Source organism: Eutrema salsugineum, unplaced genomic scaffold (assembly GCF_000478725.1).
Source record: "Eutrema salsugineum unplaced genomic scaffold, Eutsalg1_0 scaffold_23, whole genome shotgun sequence".
Taxonomy (NCBI): domain Eukaryota; kingdom Viridiplantae; phylum Streptophyta; class Magnoliopsida; order Brassicales; family Brassicaceae; genus Eutrema; species Eutrema salsugineum.
The window spans coordinates 668,242-690,141 of NW_006256805.1; the positions used below are offsets into that span (position 1 = coordinate 668,242).

General features: G+C 37.1%; 2 protein-coding genes across 3 annotated transcripts; both read right to left on the reverse strand.

Annotated features, from left to right (window-relative positions):
• Nucleotides 1-1,622: 1,622 nt before the first annotated feature.
• On the reverse strand, nt 1,623-14,083 carry LOC18015416 (DEAD-box ATP-dependent RNA helicase FANCM). Of its 2 annotated transcripts, none has more exons than XM_024154865.1 (23): nt 13,922-14,083; nt 8,535-8,837; nt 8,306-8,449; nt 8,136-8,218; nt 7,905-8,019; nt 7,728-7,819; nt 7,545-7,599; nt 7,344-7,465; nt 7,146-7,259; nt 6,861-7,054; nt 6,595-6,725; nt 6,437-6,497; nt 6,281-6,351; nt 6,147-6,196; nt 5,892-6,057; nt 5,649-5,776; nt 5,206-5,538; nt 5,049-5,115; nt 3,881-4,438; nt 2,951-3,400; nt 2,662-2,719; nt 2,375-2,521; nt 1,623-2,284 (listed from the first exon to the last, which is right to left on the reverse strand). In XM_024154865.1, the coding sequence occupies exons 2-23, from the start codon at nt 8,710-8,712 to the stop codon at nt 1,714-1,716; spliced, it is 3,888 nt and encodes a 1,295-aa protein (XP_024010633.1). In that variant the 5' UTR covers nt 8,713-8,837; nt 13,922-14,083; the 3' UTR covers nt 1,623-1,713. The 2 variants fall into 2 exon arrangements, with proteins under 2 accessions (XP_024010633.1, XP_024010634.1); XM_024154866.1 differs by lacking the exon at nt 13,922-14,083 and adding an exon at nt 9,068-9,167.
• On the reverse strand, nt 13,435-19,625 carry LOC112086114. The gene is made up of 3 exons (XM_024154891.1): nt 19,209-19,625; nt 18,734-19,159; nt 13,435-13,569 (listed from the first exon to the last, which is right to left on the reverse strand). The coding sequence occupies exons 1-3, from the start codon at nt 19,623-19,625 to the stop codon at nt 13,435-13,437; spliced, it is 978 nt and encodes a 325-aa protein (XP_024010659.1).
• Between the last annotated feature and the right edge of the window lie 2,275 nt (nt 19,626-21,900).

Genomic DNA, 21,900 nt, shown 5'->3' on the forward strand with positions numbered 1-21,900 from the left:
TGTGCATAAATCTACTTCCGTCCAATGGGTATTAAGTCGCTGTCAAGCACTGTCTACGTGGATTCCACGTATAAGCCATGACTTCGTTTTGGGCTGTCGAAGCCTGTAAAAAATAATGACAAAACGACGTCGTTTTTTCTGGGTCTTATCAGATCACAAAAAATGTTTCGGGGAAACTTGAAAGCAACCGACATTCTGATTATCAATTCTGCACCACATCGATATTTCGATAGTATCCCTCTCTGTTGCTCAGTCTCGTGCCGCTTGAATGTAATTCCTTCATGAAATACAGGGTAAGAAGACAGTAATTAGAAACTAAGGAACACAGAAAAAGGGAAAACCAAAACTACTAACCAGAACTGCTCGAAGAAAACATCGACATCGAAGAATCGAGAGGTTGAAGAACTAGATTTTTCAAAACCAAAAATCGAGACTCGGTGAAAGGAAAAGTCGAGAGCTTGAAGACAAAGATGACAATAAAAAAAAAAACTTAACTAAACATCGTCATTTTGTTAAAAATATTTCCCCACGATTTAGGGAGGAAAACGACCTCGTTTTGTCTCTTTTATGATGATCTAATTCACAACCCATACGACGTCATAGCTTACGTGGAGTCCACGTACACAATGTTTGACGACAAATTAACAGCATTTCTCCAAAAGTAAGTTTATGCACAAAAAATATACATTAAAGCTGAAATTCAAATTGTTTTAACGATTAAATTTGTTTAGGCCATAAAAATTTTTTAGACATAAGTTTAACATTTTTAGAAAGATTGGGTCGGAAAAAGCCAAATTTCCACTATATGATCTATATGACTACATGTATCAATTAAATTCATGTATAAAATCATGGAACAATCGATGTATTTCGGCTATATAATTAATGTACCTAGAAGTACATGATATATAGTTAATGTATTCCGAACTACACGACAACGTTATATGTAACTGAATGCAACACAAACAGATCACAACATAATTATCTAAAAGAGTATACATGGTGATGCATTCAGCTACATATAACATTAGTCCACAAAACTTTGGAATACACTTATCTTTTTTTGAATTATCGGTAAGAGACATAGGACTTTGACAAACACTTGCCAAAAAAAAAAAAAATTCAAAATTCAAACATATATATCCCAATCAGTAAAGTTCAACATCAATTGTTCAGGATTGAGATTGTCTCTTACAACAAAATCTGCAAAATATAAAAATTAACAAAAGTTTGCTGCGCACAAGTTCTTTTATGCATTAGAACGCAGTTTAGAAACTCTGTTTTTGTAGATCTGGTGGCTACACTAACATGGGATCACAGACTTGAGACCAAGCGAGTGAAAAGTGTGTTGGAGCCTATTTGTAATGAGAAAACGCAAGTAGAACAGTCTCTTCATGATTGACCAACTTCTTTAATCCAAATGTAACAATGAAGTTCAAAAATGCCAAAGACTTAAGAGCTGAAGATCTTTGAGCTTCAATTTTTAATCCCATTACATTGCCAGTTCTTGGGCCTTTAGCTGGAAGTTAAGGCTCATTCGATAACCAGATTGTTCATTACTAACAATTCAACGATTAGAGGCATCATCTTTGATTCACTATGTGCTTTGGTTTAATCATTGATGCTATTAACTTGAGAAGATATTATCAAAACTTAATACACCTAACATACAACCAAATGTCAATGTATACACATAACTTAGTAGCAGAAGAATCACCACAAACCAAGATCAAAAGATGGTGCATCTTCCTCCAAACCATTACTCCTTTGATTGCCCGGATGAGGTCTAACCGGTGCATCTTCTTTCTTTTTCGACTCTGACCTCTGTTTCGACAATAACAATGTGGCATGTGCTTCCATGGCATCAAAGTCTAGTGTCGCGTAGAATGCATCATCGTCGTCATCATCACCATCATCATTGTACTGTAATGCACCTGCATTGCTTCTCACGACTTCACGGCTTTCCTTCTCCATGACTTGTGCATCAGCTGTGAACTTATTTTCCAAGTTAATCACGGGGACATTCCCCGAGTTGCATAAGCCAAATTTCCTTTTCCGATTCTCTGCTGAAATTTGTACTACCGAAAAATCTCCAGTGACCATTGTTTCCTTGTTTGACTCAGAGTTCGTTGTCTGTGGTGTTCTGAGAGAAGACAATGATCTATCTAAGTCGCTTCTGCTCTCGATTATAGTCTTCAAGGGACCAGAAGAATAGGGACTTGGACTTGATGCGGCTAAATCACGAAATCTTGCTGGTAATGGTGATTGGCTGAGTAAAGAACGTCTGTGGAAGGATACCTTGTGATTTTTAGTAAGCTCATTGACTGACCATTTTTACTCACAATAGAAGAAAGATTCTTTTGATACTATTTACCTGTAAACAGTCATCATATCAACTTTACCAGACTCGGCTTGAGTATTTGCTGTAGGTATTGTCCCATCATCTATGAAACTATCTTCGAATGAATCACCAGTCACATCTTCGTTCTCATCAGCAGACATTTCTGCTTCCGAAGAAACTCTGGACAAAATAGAGAGGTTTTAACAACTAAACATCAACTCTGTATCTAGGAAAACTACAATTGTTATGTTGTCTCTCCTTGTTTTCTGAAAGCTAGAAAGACCATCAGATGATGATTTATATATTAGATAAGAACTTACTCAGCTTCCGCGTCAATGAAGATTCGAGCATCATTATCCACACTCATCTTCCTCTTACCTTCAATCACAGAGCAATCAAGCAGCAATCACTCAAGAAGGTCAATGTGACAAGTATTTTAACTTGTTCAGGACATCAAGACTTTTACAATATAGGAAAAATTGTTATTCTTACATTGAAATTCTACTTTTTCTCTCAATAATGTAAAAGCAACAGCAAAATCCATAAATTTCGGTCTGTCAAATCTCTAGTACTTAAGTTTTAGTACAAGAAACACACAGAACCAGTTACCTCTAATGTGCTTATCACTGCGATAGCAAGATCTGTTATGGTCTGCCTTTGCAATATCAGGAGTATTCTCCTTTACAGCACTCGAGCAATCTCCAAGTTTACGTAATCTCTTCAACTTGCGAGGTTGTTGAAGAGTTTCTGACTTTTCTCCAAAACTCAGCCGCCAATCTTTGCTAGCGCTGCTGTTTCTGTTTTCGAGATTTGCCAAGGGAGTTCTCCACTGCTCAGGCATGGGTGAAACAACCAAGCTTTCTGTTCCGTTGGCCAAACTTTCCTCCTTCTGAGGAGTTCTGAATTCATTGTTTGTTGAAGTAATGTGATCATCGCTGCATTTATGTTGAATCTTTGTCTCAGGGCTATAAGGCTCTTCTGCCACATTACTGAATCTCATAGGGGAAGAAAGCTTAGGAAGATCAAGGTCTTCTTCTCTGTTCGCTTCTTTTGCAACTCCTGCAGCGTTAAAGACGTTATCAGAACATGATAAGTTCCAAGTCTTTGTTTGCAAAAATGGTGGATTCAAACGTATAATCAGCACGAAGTAAATAGGATTACAAGAGCATTATAGATGTGTCAAAGTAAATATGTTTCTGAATTTTTAAAACACAGGTTCCAACTCTAGATGTTTCATTGTTTTGTGAGTCATATTCTCGTCTGAAATAACAGAATATATAGTATGGCTCAATAACAACAGTCCATATTTCTCTTCTTCATATAAATAAAATGTATATGTTGTTATTATCTAATACCAACTTTGTGTGGTTACAGCCAATTGCAACAGCAACCGCAACCCCAAACACTATGATGTGATGCATTCTATGTGTACTGAATGCAAATACACTCAACTAGATATGCTATTCATTTATTCTTATCTAGTTACAATTCCAGCTTTAACCTATACTAAATGTTCAAGAGATATCAGATAACACTAACCTTGGTCATAGATAGGTGAATCTGGAACAACACCACTCTTGATGAAGTTAGTGAGCCTTGGGCTAAGCTCCAAGTCCTCACAGTCATCTTCATCCGATGATAACATAATCTCTCCAACAAAATTAGCTACATCTCCTTTACCTAAACCAGTTGAGTGTCTTGTCACAAGGCTTTGAGTCTCTAGTATCTCGTCGGCATTCTCTAGCGAGAATCCTTGCTTTAACTTGCATGATATGTTATCTTCCTCATGTTTTGTGGAAGTACCTATCGGAGGAAATTCAATGGGGGATCTTTCTGGGCAAGAATGTTGTTTTTCTGTTTCAAGCATATAGTCTGACCTTGGCACATTAGAAGAGAATGAAAGAGGAACAGGCAATACAAAAACCTTCCCCAGAGTATCAACGGATGCACAGTCTGAACCGAAAAGATAATCGTGTGTGGGTGAAGATTTTTCGAAATCTTTCTCTGTAGTCTCTAAGGTGCTTGTAGGAGACTCAATAACTTGTTTTGCCTTTATCTGTGATGTGTTGACATCCAAATCACCGAGAGGGTATAGATCTGCACATTAATACAATATAATGAATGTATTTCAACACTACACTGAAAGTCCTGATTGTTCAGAAGTATGAAATGCAAAAGATACATTAAAAGTAGCACTTCGATTATTCTTTGACACATGCTTAAGTGGAGACAGAAATAACAGGTTAGTAATACGGCAAGGTAGAGCTTATGTAAAACATATATGCAATACATATGAGATAGATATTAAGAAATAAGTTTGAAACTTCTTATAATTTCATACTGCAGGGGCAAGCGTCAGAGTGCTGTTATTAGTCCCCCACTGGCGACCATAAGTTTTTTGATTGAGGTCTATAAACATCTAAATCCTATAACAATAGTGACAGTTTCATTTGGGTCTCTGAGAAGTGACATGGATCTAAAGAAAATATGGTCATACTATATACAAAGCAGAGAGCAGATCCCAAAGTAGGCTCATTTGGTCATTGTTATCATGTATATGGATTAATAGCTTATAAGCCTTATAAGTACTAGTACTAGCTAATAGCTTATAAGCTATAAACCTCCTACTAGCTGGTTAAAGATTAAATTATATCCATGTGGCAGGTTAGAATTGTTACTTCGGCGAGATGAGTGAGACTATTTTTACCTTTCGGATCATCACCAACCCTCGGACCTATATCAAGATCCTCTCTTCCACCCAAAGGAGCTCCAACCTATTGGAGCAAGTGATCCCACGTAAGTGAAAAATGAACTAACAAATAGCAAGGAAATACCAAATTATATATAAGGATTATGATCCACACCTCAGTGAAGAGATTTTCATTTTGCTCTGAAAAGGTTGTCTCTTGCAAATGCTGCATAGCGTTAATTAATATGCTTGTTTGACGCGAATGAATTACTTTGTGCACTTTAGATGGCAATGTCTGGAAGTGAGGGAACGCAATCAAGGACACTCGCCACTTTTCCTCGTTGGGCTTGTAATACTTGGCGAGCATATCTGTTTCTGCAGTTGTAAGCTTTTTCTTGAAAGCTGGAGTCTCAATGGCAGGTTCATCTAATAGTTTCTTTCCACGTGGAATGAATTGCTCAATAGAAAACGTAACATGTTGAACTTCTGGTTTATAAACATGGGGAACCTATAATAGCACATGACAGGGGTATATGAATTATGATGTAAAAAGAAGTTGAAACTCAAGCAACAAAGGAAAGTGAATTTTAATCAAGAAAGAGTTTGAACAGATCTTACCATCCTTGGACTAGGATGAAAATTAAAACTATTCATTCCTCCATTCCGCATGTGTTTATTAATGGCCCGGCCATTTGCTTGCTTCCGCATGTAGCTGTTTTTTTCTGACCCTTCACAAGCAAGAACTAGTAAAGGCTAGTCAAGGAATGGCATAATTAAATTCCAATGAAAAAAGTGGCACCGCAATGATATGTAAAGGAAGGACCAATGAGAACTGCATATATCAAGTGAGCTAAAGGATATCAACTCGACCATTATTTTTCCTTCCGGTTCTTCCCATGCGTTGAATCATCCTCAGAGGGGACACATTAGCATCAAAACATATAACTAGGTCGACTTCCATGATATCCAAGCCTTCTTCGCCAATAGATGTTGCAACAATAACATTGAACCCACCAGATCGAAATTTCTGTAGGAATAAATCATGCAAGAGATGGTTTTAAGAAAAAAAAAAGAACAAAGAAAGGTAAACTTTTCATATAAGGGAAACATACATACCTCCAAAACAGCCTGCTGAGCTTTTTGCGACTGCCCTTTCAGTGTCTTACCTGCAAGAAACATACATTGTAATAAATTTAGATGATACTTCTCTGTACCAGAAAATTTCAGATGTAAACATCAGAGCAACAAACCTGAACTTTGACCAATAAACTCAGTTGCTTTGACCACATCTCCAACATTATTTAATGCGTCCATAATGTCTCTGAAGATGAATGAGGTCAGATGAATGCAAAACAAAAGACGTGACGGGCGAGTAAACAAAGGAACACAACACCAATTATACAGACCTTACGCTTCCTCTGAAATTTGAGAAAATAATGACCCGTGATGTCCTTGGATCTTTCATTTCTGCAGCCATAGAATAAGATCACATCAATGTTCAATTGTCAACTAGCAGCAGAGAACTAACATCAACCCCACATCAAAATTTAAAAAGAAAACATACTGTAATGATCAACTAGTATTTCTAACATCTTCGACAATTTTGGGCTTGGTGCTCCATTCGACAACCTTTGTTGCATCAAAAGCTTCGTCATCCTAATATCTTCATTCTTACTCATCAACCTAGCGAATGGCCTGCAAAAAGGTGATAGTTTTAAAAAAAACTTATTTGACATGCCCTTTGATATTGAAAGCTGTAATACCTAAACCCAATGAAATGCTATCAGACACCACATAAAATCAGTTCAACAGCAGAAAGTAAGAGTATACCCTGACTGCAATTTCTCTTCTAGCATCTCATATGCTGGCCTTATTCCATGACTAGACAGGAGCTTACGAATGTGATAAAGAGTGATAAGAACTGAAAAGCAAGATTCTACATCTCCATGACTTATATGTGGAAGGCCTGGCAAAGGTGCTTCACGAAACTTATCCTTTGCCATAAGTAATTCGTGCGGACTTAACTGTCAAACATGAGTTGACGTGTGCGTGGATAAGAAAATGTGAGCATTGACGCTAGTGGTGAAAAATAGATATAAGGATCGAGACACATACAGTTTGATAGTCCCTGCTTAGATTGACCCCGAATTTTTTAAGCCTGGCTGTATATGGATGTATAACATCTAACAGGCGTTTAGATACCTCATCTGCATCTTGACCCAAGGGAACCTGCTATGCCATAAAGATGCTACAATTATTAGAGGTGAATCTGGAGAGCAAAAAATTTGGAAAATGCAAGAAACCAGCTCGAACCTCGATAAGTTCTACTTTTCTGTCATGGACATAAGGGCAAACATCATGGTCACTCTCGTTTCGATATTCAAGTGTTGATATCTGCAAATTATCAATGATACCCTGGATGGCCTGTGTTTTTACTGAAAATAACATCTAAGGTTAATGAGTGAGGAAGTATAATAGCTTACATGCAGGAGATTTTATATTTAAATAACTTACATCCAGGAGTTGCAGTAAGAGCCAGTATTCTCAATTGTACTGGTACCGCCATCAACTAAAAGTTAAAGGGCATTAGTTGGTACCTTTACCATGTATGAATGAGAAAGAAACACATAGAGATGCTCCCAGATATAAGCATAGGCAAGTTACTAAAAAGTCTAAGCATGTAAAAGAACAACAAACCTCACGAACAACAACACAATAAGAGTAATTCCCTAGAGCTCGATGTGCCTCGTCAATCACCAAGCAAACCAAGTAACTAGTAAGACACGTTCCTGAAAGGGACGGTTTTTGTGATAAGTACTAATACATTAAGAGGTTTTCAGCTCAGAGTTTTGATAGAAATAACCCGAGCATCACCTGACTGTATATCTTTCTCTAGCACTTGCGGAGTGACAAAGAAAACCCGCTTGCTTTTCCACAAAAAAGCTCTTTTCGAAGGGCAAGTCTGACCCGTCAAGTCAATTGTCCATTCCTACAGTCAATTATAAAAAAAATATATAAAAATCTGATCAGTAAACAAATTTTCAATCTCTGAAGGCGATAAACACAACAGTTTGCTTATGGAGAGTTCGAAGAGAGATCACATACTTGTGGTATCCCTACGATATTATGACACGCCTCAATCTGCTGCATCACAAGAGGCCGAGAAGGTGCGGCAAAGACAATTTTACCTAGCAAACAATAAGAACAGCCTCTAAACTAGAGATTTCCACAAGCTATTTCATGGAGACAGAAGAATATCAGAGGCATTCTTTTACCTTCTGAAAACCATCTGAAGTAATTATACATTACAACTGCTGCTATAAGCGTTTTACCAAGTCCCGTTGGCAAAGCCACCAATGTGTTTGAAAACAAAGCAGTCTTCGTTATAGCAAACTGATAATCTCTAAGAGGAACATTCACTAAAACAAAAAGTACAAAAACCAACCATAAGTTATGTCAATCTCTAGCGACCTTAAAAAGGGCACAATCAAAAACTCCTCAAACCTGGATATATCCAAGTTTTAGCTGTCTCAGGATCAATGCCAACGCAGAGGCTCTTGTCGTTATTACCACACTCGAATTCATCGAGATTCGGGTCGGAAACAACATGGTTTGCCTGTGGGGCTGGTTTGTGTTCGGTCCTTTCGATGAGCAGGAGGAGGCTGTGGGGCTGGATGAACATGGTTTGCCTGTGGGGCTGGTTTGCCTGTGGGGCTGCTTAGTAGATTGTCTTTTAGCAGGAGGAGGCTTATGTTGGAAGTAAGCTTGAAGAGCAAGCTTCTAGATTATTCTTTAAGTGAAGTTTTTCTGAAAGAGTTAGGATTAGAAAAAAGGAAATTAGGAGTTGTCTAATTCCTTTAGGTTTAAGAGTTATCTAAATCATCCCCTATAAGTAGTTACCAAAGATGTGGTTTCACTTATGAGTTTTGGGAGCTTTAGTTTTTGAGTTAGTTTTCTAAAGCAATAAAAGGAGAAGCTTTTATTAACCTAATTCTCTAAAGAGTTTAAACTAGATTTGGTAGCAGAGCTTTGCTTACCGATCCGAGACACACGAAGATAATTAAAGATTAAGTCATGGGAGATATTGTTCCTGCAATCCGAACAAAGGAGCTAAGTTCCTCATCGATACAATGTCCCATGTTGAATTCCACAAACTACACAGTATGGGCAATGAGAATGAAGGTTCTACTCAAGATCCACAAGGTATGGGACGCTGTCGAAACAGAATCCGACGAAGGAGAAAAGAGCGACTTGGCAATGGGTTTGATTTTCCAATCGATACCCGAAGTTCTGACCCTGCAAATCGGTAACTTAGATACAGCCACGAAAGTCTGGAACGCCATCAAAACACGGCATGTCGGAGCTGAGAGAGTCAGAGAAGCAAGGTTGCAAACATTAATGACTGAGTTTGATCGATTAACAATGAAGGACACTGAAACCATCGATGATTTCAGCGGAAAGCTCTCTGAACTCTGCTCAAAAGCTGCTGCTTTGGGAACAAGTATCGAAGAAACCAAAGTAGTTAAGAAGTTTCTAAAAAGCGTTCCCAGAAAGAAATATATTCACATTGTAGCATCATTAGAGCAAGTGTTGGACCTAAATACAACTAGCTTCGAGGAGATAGTTGGACGCCTGAAAGCATACGAAGATCGTATACATGGAGAAGAAGAAGAAACTCCAGAAGATCAAAGCAAATTGATGTACGCAAATACAGAATCTCAACCAAACCGAGGTTACAATGGTGAAAATAGAGGCAGAGGTTGCGGAGGACGCTTCTATAGCAGAGGAAGAGGTCGTGGAAGATCTTATGAGCCAAGGGATATGTCAAAAGTTATTTGTTATCGGTGCGACAAAACTGGACATTACGCATCTAATTGTCCAGACAGGCTACTCAAACTCCAGGAAACACAGGAGACTACTGACGAAGAAACTCAAGAAGCCGAACAACTAATGATGCATGAAATAGTGTTCCTTAACGAGAAACACGTGAAGCCAGGCCAGTTTGAAACATCCTCCGAAGAAGATAATGTGTGGTACTTAGATAATGGGGCGAGTAACCATATGACAGGGAACCGCAATTACTTCTCTAAGATCGATGAAACCATCATAGGAAAGGTCCGATTTGGTGATGACTCACGAATTGACATTAAGGGGAAAGAGTCAATACTGTTTCTTAGTAAGGATGGTAAACGCAAGGTGTTAGCGGACGTTTACTTCATACCTGATCTAAAAAGCAACATCATCAGTCTTGGACAGGCAACTGAGTCGGGGTGCGATGTTAGAATGAAAGAAGACTATTTAACTTTGTATGACCGAGATGGAAGATTGCTGGTGAAAGCAAATAGATCAAGAAACCGTTTATACAAAGTTAAGATGGAGGTAGAAAAGATCAAATGCCTACAGCTCATGACGCTAAGTGACTTTGCTAAATGGCACGCACGATTGGGACACATTGGCAGTGAAGCTATCAAAACGATGATCAAGAAGGAATTAGTTTCGGGTATACCAAATATTACAGTGGAAAAGGAAACATGCTCTTCTTGTTTACTCGGAAAACAAGTAAGGAAAAGTTTCCCTCAAGCAACAGTATTCCGAGCTACACGTGTACTTGAGCTTGTTCATGGGGATCTTTGTGGTCCCATTACACCTCCAACAGCTGCAGAAAACAGATACATATTTGTTTTAATCGATGATTATTCAAGGTATATGTGGTCCATTCTGTTGAGAGAGAAGGGCGAAGCTTTTTGCAGATTCAAGAAATTCAAGAGACTTGTTGAGCAAGAGACAGGAACAATCATAAAAACATTCAGAACAGATCGTGGAGGAGAGTTCACATCTAAAGAATTTCAGGAATTTTGCGAAAACTCTGGCATTACAAGACATTTAACCGCCCCTTACTCTCCTCAACAAAACGGAGTCGTAGAAAGGAGAAATAGGACACTTTTGGAGATGACTAGGAGTATCATGAAGCACATTAAAAATTCCAAATTTCTTATGGGGAGATGCCGTGAGACATGCCACATACCTGATAAACAGAGTTGCGATTAGAAGCCTGATTTCGCAGACTCCGTATGAAGCGTTCAAAGGAAGAAAGCCGAATATCGAACACCTAAAGATTTTCGGTGGCGTCTGTTATGCGAAAATAACAAATCCCCACCTGAAGAAATTGGATGATAGATCGCAAATACTGGTACACTTGGGAACAGAACCTGGTTCCAAGGCATATCGACTGTTAAATCCATCGAATAAAAGGATAGTGGTCAGTAGGGATGTTACTTTCGACGAAAACAAAAGCTGGAAGTGGAATACCGCAAGAACAGAAGACGTTGGTGGTACCTTCAGTTTCGGATTCAGAGATCTCGAAACAAGTGAAACAGAGGAACTACAAGACAGAGGAGAAGAAGAAGTTAACGATGAAGGTAACACCGAAGAAGACAATAATCCGGAATTCGACACAGAAAGCTTCGAGTCGGAAGCACAGGTCGAACCATCTCTGCGAAGATCAACAAGACCAAGGAAGAAGCCAAGTTATTTAGAGGATTTTGTGATGATCTCCGAGATGGAAGGAGAACGTCTCCTACTAGCCATGGATGAAGAACCATGGAATTATAATGAAGCAAAAGAGCTAAAAGTATGGACTGATGCATGTAATGAAGAGATGACATCCATTGCTAAGAATAAGACTTGGAGTCTCGTCGATCTACCTACAGGAGCAAAAGCTATCGGGCTAAAGTGGGTTTTTAAGATAAAACGAAACTCCGACGGCAGCATAAACAAATACAAAGCCAGACTTGTGGCTAAAGGTTACATACAAAGGCATGGCATTGATTTTGACGAGGTATTCGCCCCTGTAGCTCGAATCGAGACAATCAGATTCATCATCGCTTTATCAGCTTCGAATGGATGGGAAATACACCATCTGGACGTCAAAACCGCGTTCTTACACGGAGAACTAAAGGAAGATGTTTACGTTTCTCAGCCAGAAGGTTTTTTGATCAAAGGAAAGGAGGGGAAAGTATATAAGCTTCACAAAGCTTTGTATGGACTTAGGCAAGCGCCTAGAGCCTGGAATGAGAAGTTAAATAAGATTTTGGTTGAATTACAGTTCTCAAGATGCTCCAAAGAACCTTCTTTATATCGAAAGGAAGAGAGGAAGCACCTGCTTCTGGTTGCCGTGTATGTAGACGATTTACTCGTCACAGGATCGAGTCAGGACTTAATTTTGGAATTCAAGAAGGGAATGGCAAAGAAGTTCGAAATGAGCGACTTAGGAAAGCTGACTTATTACTTAGGCATCGAAGTGCTTCAACATAAGGAGGGTATTACTTTGAACCAAAGAAGATATGCAGAAAAAATACTTTCAGAAACCGGTATGGGAGAATGTAATGCAGTACATGCTCCAATGGATTCAGGATTAAAACTCTCCAAAGCTGCAGATGAGAAAAGCATCGATGAAAAGGAGTATAGAAGAAACATTGGATGTCTCCGATACTTACTACACACAAGACCTGATCTCTCTTTCTGTGTAGGAGTACTCAGTCGGTATATGCAGGATCCTAAAGAGTCACATGGAGCGGCTCTAAAGCAAGTTTTAAGGTACATACGAGGGAGCACAAGTCACGGGCTTACATTCAAGCGAATGGAGACTTCAGGAGACGATATTGTCGACTACTGCGATAGTAGCCACAATGTAGACATAGATGATGGTAAAAGCACAACAGGCCATATCTTTTACTTGAATGGTTGCCCAATTACTTGGTGTTCCCAGAAACAGGAAACTGTGGCGCTATCATCTTGTGAGGCCGAGTTTATGGCTGGAACAGAGGCTGCAAAACAGGCGATATGGTTACAGGAACTCTTGAGTGAAGTCGCAGGCAAACCTTGTGAGAAGGTGACAATCCGGATTGATAACAAATCAGCAATTGCCCTCACCAAGAACCCGGTATTCCATGGTCGCAGCAAGCATATACACCGAAGATATCATTTTATCAGAGAATGCGTCGAAAACGAGCAAGTGAATGTAGAGCATGTTCCCGGAACAGAACAAAAGGCAGACATCTTGACAAAGGCACTTGGTAGGATCAAGTTCAAGGAAATGAGAAAGCTCATAGGTGTTAAAGATGTACTTCAAGCTTAAGGGGGAGATTGTTGGAAGTAAGCTTGAAGAGCAAGCTTCTAGATTATTCTTTAAGTGAAGTTTTCCTAAAAGAGTTAGGATTAGAAAAAAGGAAATTAGGAGTTGTCTAATTCCTTTAGGTTTAGGAGTTATCTAAATCATCCCTTATAAGTAGTTACCAAAAATGTGGTTTCACTTATGAGTTTTGGGAGCTTTAGTTTTTGAGTTAGTTTTCTAAATCAATAAAAGGAGAAGCTTTTATTAACCTAATTCTCTAAAAAGTTTAAACTAGAGCTTAGTGCCATTGTCCTTCGTAATTGGTTGATGAGCAGAAGGAGTGAAATGGTTCGAAGAAGAAGATGTGTTTGATGCTCTTTTCAGGCAAGCCAAGTCGATTTCTCTGACTGCTGCTTCCCAATCGAACTTCAAGCGTAAACAAAATCGAAACAATCAAAAAACAAAATGAAATCTCGAAAGATCCGGAACGGAACCTCGAAACCCATTTCGGAGAATCACTTGATTTTCTGAAAATTCAGAATAGATTAGATTCGACTAAGTTTTTTCAAATCCTCACTCTTTCACGACTTCGCTAGGAATGGTAGATAACGTCTCTCGGAATCAGTTCTATTCTGAAAGAGTGAAGTTGACACGTGTCCCTGAGTTTAAAAAATTGACCGCCTAACCGATTTTATACCACCTTAAACCGATTTCTTAATTAACTCAACTTAAGTAAAATCGGGCCCAATTACACCCAACAGGAAGGTATCGAACTCACTATTTCGATAGGGACCACAGCTTGGATGAGAAATATTACTGAAGATGAAGACACTTATTTATAGTCCACTTTCCGTCCTTCCCCTTCTCAACTATCCAATTTTGTCGATGTGGGACAAACTAAAAAGTCTACTATTCTAAAACTGTCACTCACTATTGGATATGGGCCACGACCTTGTTGGGAATTATTAATGAGGATGAAGACTCTTCTTTATAGTGCAGCTTCCCCTTCTCAATTATCCAAGTTTGTCGATGTGGGACAAACCAAAATACCTACTTTTAAAAAATTCTCATGGGTATTAATAAGCATAAATTAAATTTGTGTCTTCAGCACACCAATATGTCTTCTAAGTCTATATTTTTTTTAAATTTCATTTTCAAATAAAAATATAATTAAATTTTTATGCAAATAAAAAAAAAATTATGAGACTAATTAAGTTAAAAAGTTTCAAATAATCTTGTATAAAACTTCAACTAATAATATTATAAAAACATATTTAATAACAATTAAATAAAATAAATGATTAAAAATAATAGTAAAAAGAAAAGTATCCACATAAAAATGTCATATATAATTTTTAAAATTTTTAAAAATATAAAATCATTAAACTATATATAACCAAAAAAATTCAAAATGGTAAATAAACAAAATTAACAAGGATTATAATAGTAAGATTTACAATAATCAAAAGAATATGAAGATCGAAGAATAAATAAATATTTTTTTCTAATAAATAAATAAATAAATAATTTATGACCACATAAAAATGTCATATATAATTTCTAATATTTTTAAGTGAACTGTATTATGTTTTTATACAAACATTAAAATAGTAGTTTTTTAGTCCTTTATTATCTTGGGAGAAAAATTAGACTATTTGACACAACTGGTGTAGAGAAAATTACAAATATTGTATCATCAAAAAGAAATCAAAGAAAATATCAATATTTTAAACATAAAATATTAATAGTAAACATAAAATTCAATAGTAATTTTTACAAATATAAATTAAAACAAAACATGCGCATATGCGCGGATTCTCTCCTAGTATTAGTAAAAAGAGTGAAGAATCATAAATTTTTAAGGAAATTGCATCAAATATTAATCAAACAAATTAGAATTAACAAACTAACCAAAAAAATAAACTAAAACAAATATTCTTTATATATGATGTATTTATACTAACTTTAACCTTAACCATTTATATACCCTTATTATCTTTCATCTCTTCTGTTATATTTTTCTCTCTTTACACAGACATGGGTGGTGCAAGGTTTATTGTCAGGCAGCTCCTTCATCCCCTAAACCCAAAATCCCAATCAAGCCAATTCCTTCTGTATATGTGGGATTCCACCTTCAAACTATTTTTCTTCTTATTTATTAAATTCATTGATCCTCCTCCAGCAAAAATCCATCATCTATCTCAACTTTCTCCACCTTTAATAATCCTTAACTCGTTCACGGCTTTGTTTTCTATTGATTCCTTCCATCGACAAAAACATTAATCCTCTTATAGAACTTTCGTTATGCAATTGGTGATTCTTAAATTGTTGAACCTTCAAATATGGATGTAGAGATTGAATTGAATTGAATTGTAGGTGGATCTGAGATTCAGACAAGTAGTATTAGCTGTTAAGAAGCAACTGAAAAATATTTTGTATAGAAATTCTATTTTTATGTATAGAAAGTTTATTTTTGGTGTATAGAACATTGTCCGTGATTAGTTAAGTTATCATGTCATTGAATCAATGGAAGAAGCAGCTTACTTTTTTTTATCTTTTCTTTGACTGTGATATCAGCCGGATATGTCGTCATCACGAATCTCTCCGATCTATTACAACACCCTATACTTCTTCCATTGATGAATCACTACTAATCAGTGGTTATCATGTTCCTTATATTTTTTCCGTCAACGATGCTTTTTACAGAACCAAAAGGCTTCAGGCCACTGGAATAAACGATATAGTATGACTAGTTTTTAATATTGGTGTAATCTATTAAATTTTCTTTTCTTACTGTACTCATCTCCTCTCCCCGTATATTATACTTATCAAATTCATACTATTTTAGAATTGTTTGTATGTTGATCAATGTAAATATTTATAATTTTCAATTCAAATCCTAATATATAATGTATTGAAAAAGTCTGTATATATATAAAACACATAGATTGTCTATATTAATTTAGGCATGTTCTACATGCAACATAATTTTCTCTCTTTTGGACCACTGAAGATGTTGATATAGAAAAAAATTAATATAAAATACAAATAAGTAGATTAACTGATTTTGTTAATAGTTAAAAATATTTTGACTCTCCAAAATCAGTTAAAAATATATTTTGACTCTCTAGTATTTTTTTATAAATAGACCTGTTATATTATTGATTAAATATAGACTTTCTATGTTATTAGTGTCATTATTGACATATGAAAAAAATATGGTTTTGTTTTTTGAAATTAAAGTCATGAGACTTGAAATAAAATCAGTATTTTTGTGGTACTAATATATGGTTGAAGCAGTCAATAGTATGTAAGTTATGCAAAAAAATAAATTCTTCGGGGTAAAAATGTTGGTGTCAGAATAAGTATTATAGATGGTCTATTTTTTTCTTTATTAAGGTTAAAATCGTTCAAAAAGCATCAACAATGTTACTTGCTTAATTATCAGATATGTATGGATATATTCTTCATTTATTATCGAAAATTGGTTATTCACTTAATTGACCCTTTTAAAGGTAACAAACCAGTTCAAATAATTTGAATTTTTGTTGAGTTTCAATGTATGTATGGCATAGTCAATAATTATGTACTTTATTTTTATTTTTATTTGGTGGAAAAGATGATTCACTAGGTGCTCATCGAAAAGAGGAGAAGAAAAATTCAAAAAAAGAAAAATATGTTAAAAAGTCTCAAGATAAATCACTGTAACAAAAAAACATTTCTATCAATTTCAGTTTATTTGCAAATTTATTATTATTCAAATCACATAGTTTGAATTATTTTATTTTTAAATCTACTACAAGTGCAAAAGTTCTACATCTACACAGTAAAAGGTACTTAACTCATTTTATAAATTTTTATGTGAACTATTTCCACTATATTTAACACATGCAATTTTTGTATGTTTATATATTAGAAATGGTTAAGTTGTTAGTCGTAGATACTTAAAATGACATAATTTATGGTTAGTTTATTTTTTTGGATGTTGTAATAGACGCGTGACATTATTATCTTGTTGTTATTTATTTTTCTGTGTTTGTTTATGTGATAGTGAAAGAGAAAGGTAAAAGGAAAATTTCCAAAAATATATTAAAACAAAAAAAAAGATTTCATAGACCTCAGATTATGGAAGATGAGAAAAAACCAAAAACTCCTACTACTACCTGATTGAGAACTATATCTAAGGAAAAGAGGAACAAGGAAAAAGACAGTGAAGAAAAGACTATAGTTGAGTCTAGAACTCCAGAAAAGCCGAGTTTTCAAAAAAGAAGCACAAAAGATATTGTTGAGCATTTAATCCAACAGTTGAATTATCAAAAAGAATATGGTCTTTCATCTATAGCAGATGTTCCATTGCACATTGAAAGTAATCACATTTTGTTTTTCAAATTTTTAAGGAAAAAAACATAGAAAAATCTTGAAAATGGATCTTACTCCCCATTTGAGCCTCAAAATTTTCTCAATCCTACTATAACAACATCACATAAAAGACATCATAAAGAGATCATCTTTATCGCATTCATTACAAAATTTCACTATAAGAACATACAGTGGGCATTATACTCCTATACTAGTTGTATGACATAGGGACATAATCTCAAATGTAACGGAGAGAAGAGATACATCAATTAACGTCGATATTGATGTTTAAACTCCGCATATCATTTTATTACGTCACAAACATAATACTCCTAGAACTTGATGAAAATATATTAAAAGTGCTCAACTTCAAATGAAACAATTTTGTTCATATGAAGCTATAGGCTTATTGTGGAAAACGAAAGTTGGAATATTTGTGACGTAAATCACATTTGGAGTTAACTTTTTTTTTTTATTGTTAAAAATTATGAAAGGATCTGATGTTTTCAGCAGCAAACAAAAATGGATATCATATTATGAGGGGCACTTAGCGAATTATGTAAGTATTAGTAAGTATGTGAAACACATGTATCTATGAAATGGTCTTTGCTTTGTGTCACTTCTCCGGCTACATTTACCTTTCATGAAGCTAAAGAAGAATAAGAACATAGTGAAGGTCCATTTAGTTGTTTCAATGTTACACGTGTAATGGTATGTGGTTCATTTTCTTTGATGCGGCTAATTTGCTTTCATCTTTTTAGGGTTTTCATATTCTGCTGTACCATCTTCCTTAAATGTTGGTTTTATTTTCTAACTATACATATATATTTGGATAGTCATAATCGACCGAGCAATTTTTTTTCTTGGCGGGAGTGTAATCGTGTGTTTCCCAAAGCTTATATGTCTCCATTATTCAGAAACACCTTCTAAGTTTGTTTGGAATTGTAAAGATGGTTGATGTTCGGATGGAAAAGCTAATTGATTTGTTTAATGGAAGAATAAAAGCTAATTGATTTGTCGAATGGAAGAATAAAAATATGGAAAGATAAAAATATGGGAAAAACAAAGATGATCATGAAGAAGAAGAGAGAGGAAGAGAATTAGAAGAATAAAAACTGGTATAAGAAGACAAAAAAAAACTTTGGCATATGAAAGAGCACCTTCTAATTTAAAATTCTGTGGTAAACCCGTCTGGCCCAGGCGACTTATTATTTGGCATATGAAAGAGCACCTGCTTAATCTCGTCTTCAGTCACCTCCCTAGTCAGCTGCTCGCATTGAAATGTATTGCACTTTATGTCCAGGAGATTTTCGAGGTCCTCAGTCTCAATCCCCTGGAAATCCTTTGGCGTATCAGTAAGAAAATCACTAAAATGCTTCTCTGCCTCAGCTTTGATATCGACTGGATCCTTTAGAACATTCCCATTCTTGTCGACAATTTTCTTAATCAGGTTTTGAGATTCCCGAACACATACAGCCCTAAAGAAGATCTTATTGCTTTTATCTCCAACATTTATCCAATGTAACTTGGATTTTTGTTTGAGATAAGCTTCCTCCAGCTCATAAAGATGTTCCCACTTAGTTAATGCTGCTGCTAAAGCCTCCTGGCTGGGATTGGTTGCATTTGCTTCTTGCTTCTTACACAGTTCCTCAAATGCCTTTTTAGTTCTTTTCGATAAATCATCAAATCTTTTTTTCGAAAGAGACCTTAGAATCAGTTTCAAGCTCTTTAACTTTTTGGTGAGACGGTGCATAGCTGATGTCGAATGAAAAAGTACCTGAGATTTCCCCCAGTGCTCCTCCATCGCTGGCAAAAACTCTCCATCGCTGGCAAAAACTCTCCATCGCTGGCAAAAACTCTGGCATCTTGGCGAGAGCATTGAGAAACTTGAAAGACTTTTTGGTGCGCTGATCATTGTGAGACAAGTAAAACCTTCCACGAAGATGATCTGAGACACCTCCTGCTTTGAAAACTGAATAGGAATAAGGATGATTAAGGAGCCATTCCTCATTCACTAAAACTCGATCCAACTTTTTGTGTATCAGTCCTTCTTGCCTCTTGTTGCACCATGTGAACCAAGGACCATGGTAACCCATATCAATCAAGTTACATTGCCTAACCATTTCCTGAAAATCCCTGCTACCTGACTAGTCCACAGCAGAAGCAAGAGAATGGTCGTCACTAGTCAATACCTCATTAAAGTCCCCACATATTACCCATCGCTTGTTTTTGCAAACAGTGGAGTGCAAAAGCTGTATATCTTTCCACAAACTCAATCTTTCTGACCCAAAATTCGACGCATAAACTGCACTACAAACAATATCTTCATCCTGATCCTCCATCGCCACCAGAACAGAGATCATTTGCGCACTCTTATGAATCACAGTCACCTTCACATCCTCATTCCACACAAACCAAATCCAGCCTAGACGATTATGCTCATAATTTGAAACATACGACCACCCCAGAAATACATAAGAAACGATCTTTTGGCTTTTGTATTCTGTCACTCGAGTCTCCAAAATACAGCCAAAACAGAAATCATTTCCTTTCATCCAATCTCTTACTACTGTATGTTTTGAACGTTTGTTAAAACCTCGTATGTTCCAAAAAATTCCACTCATTATTGAGATGTAGATTTATTGGCCTTCTTTCCTCTCTTTCCCACTGAAGTCTGACCTGAAATGGGTCGTGGATCACCAGGAACAGAAAGGTATCTATGAGCAGATTTAGCTGCACGCGTAAGCGGTGGCCGATGTCCCTCTGCAGGAACTTCAGCTTGCGTCAACTGGGCCTTACTCAACATCGGAACCCCACCTCATGTGTCCCCACGTTCATGGATTGGGTTATCCACTGAATTTTCAATCTCATTCTCAGAACGTATTTCACCTTCCTCCTCATTCGTGTCCATTAAAGCTGAGTATCGCGATCCAGAAGATACTACCTCTGTTATAGCAGGTGTCTCTTTTAGGACTTTGATACGTTTTTTGGGGTGACTGCCACTCGTTTTCTTTAGTGGGTTCTTCTTCCACATGTTTCTCATCAGTATTAGTGATCAGAGGCAAACTACTGGCCACTTCCATAAGAACAGAATGCTCTTTCCTGCTACTGCTCTTCGTTTTAGTCACCGACGACAACAGGGATTTCAACACTGTCTCTACCCTTACGGTGTCTGCTTCTTTTGTTTGTGCTGCTTTTTTATGAGTTGCACCTAAGTGTTGGCTTGCATCTTCCCTAGACGAGACATCTGCTGGCCTTTGCAAATTTTTTTAGGGCTATGCTTAGCCCTACATTCATCTCCAACATGACCCCATCCTCCACACAAGGAGCAGAACGGCGGCAACCATGGAAACTCGTACTCAACCTCCACCTGCGTTCCTTCCAAGTTAAAGCAATGAGAGCTCGGCAATGGCTTCGTTAGGTCAACTTTCACCAGTATGCGAGCAACATCAAATTGTTTCACCCATATTGTGTCAGAGTGCAACTGCTTTGGTGTACCCACTGGACTGGCCAAGAAACTGAGACCTTTCCAGTGATCCATTTTCCTTGGTATCTTTTTCAAGACGACCCATAACGGTATTGATTTTAACACCGGTTGTGCCTCCTCTGCAACTGGACTCCAGCGAGACACTATCATTGGGATATCCTTGATATTCCACATCCTTCGTCGCAGAACTCTTTCCCTCATACTTCGATCCTTGATCCTGAACTTGACAGTAGTAGCATTCACGACGTAAACATCGATCTTACTCTGTTTATCTCCCGTGGACCAGATTTTGTTCACGATCATGTGGATTGATCCCACATGTGGTGCAGTTTTGAGAAATTTTCCCACAATACAATCAGTCCACAAAGGGGCTTCATTCAACAGGGATTCCGGAACCCGGAAAGCCTTAACACCATCCACTTCCTCCTCATCCAAATCAAATCGCTGCAGAACCTCTGTTTTGCAAACAACATCAGTCCACGATTTGCCTGGATTTTCAGCTGGCTTTAAGACGTCTCCATCTTTGCCTAACAACACCGTACCACGATCAGATGATTCGACCGGAATCACCTCATCCACCTGAGAGTTTCCCCTTTGTAAAGCTTGGTCTCCTGACTGGCCCGCCTCATCTCTGCTTTCCAACGCTATCTCCATCGATTTGTTCCCCTCCGCCACTCCTACCTCCGTCCGTTCATTCGCCGGTGACGCCGGAACCTCCTGTTCCTGCGCTTCCATGCCGCCCGAGCCCTAGCTTGGGCAGGAAACCGAAAACACTAATTCGCCTTTGCTGTCGCCTTTGCTATCGCCCTCTGCTGACGTGTTAACAATTTGATTCGTCGATCCCTCACAATAATCAATACTTTTGTTTTGTATGGGTGGAACTTAACTCGGGTTTCTCTTGCTTATTGTGG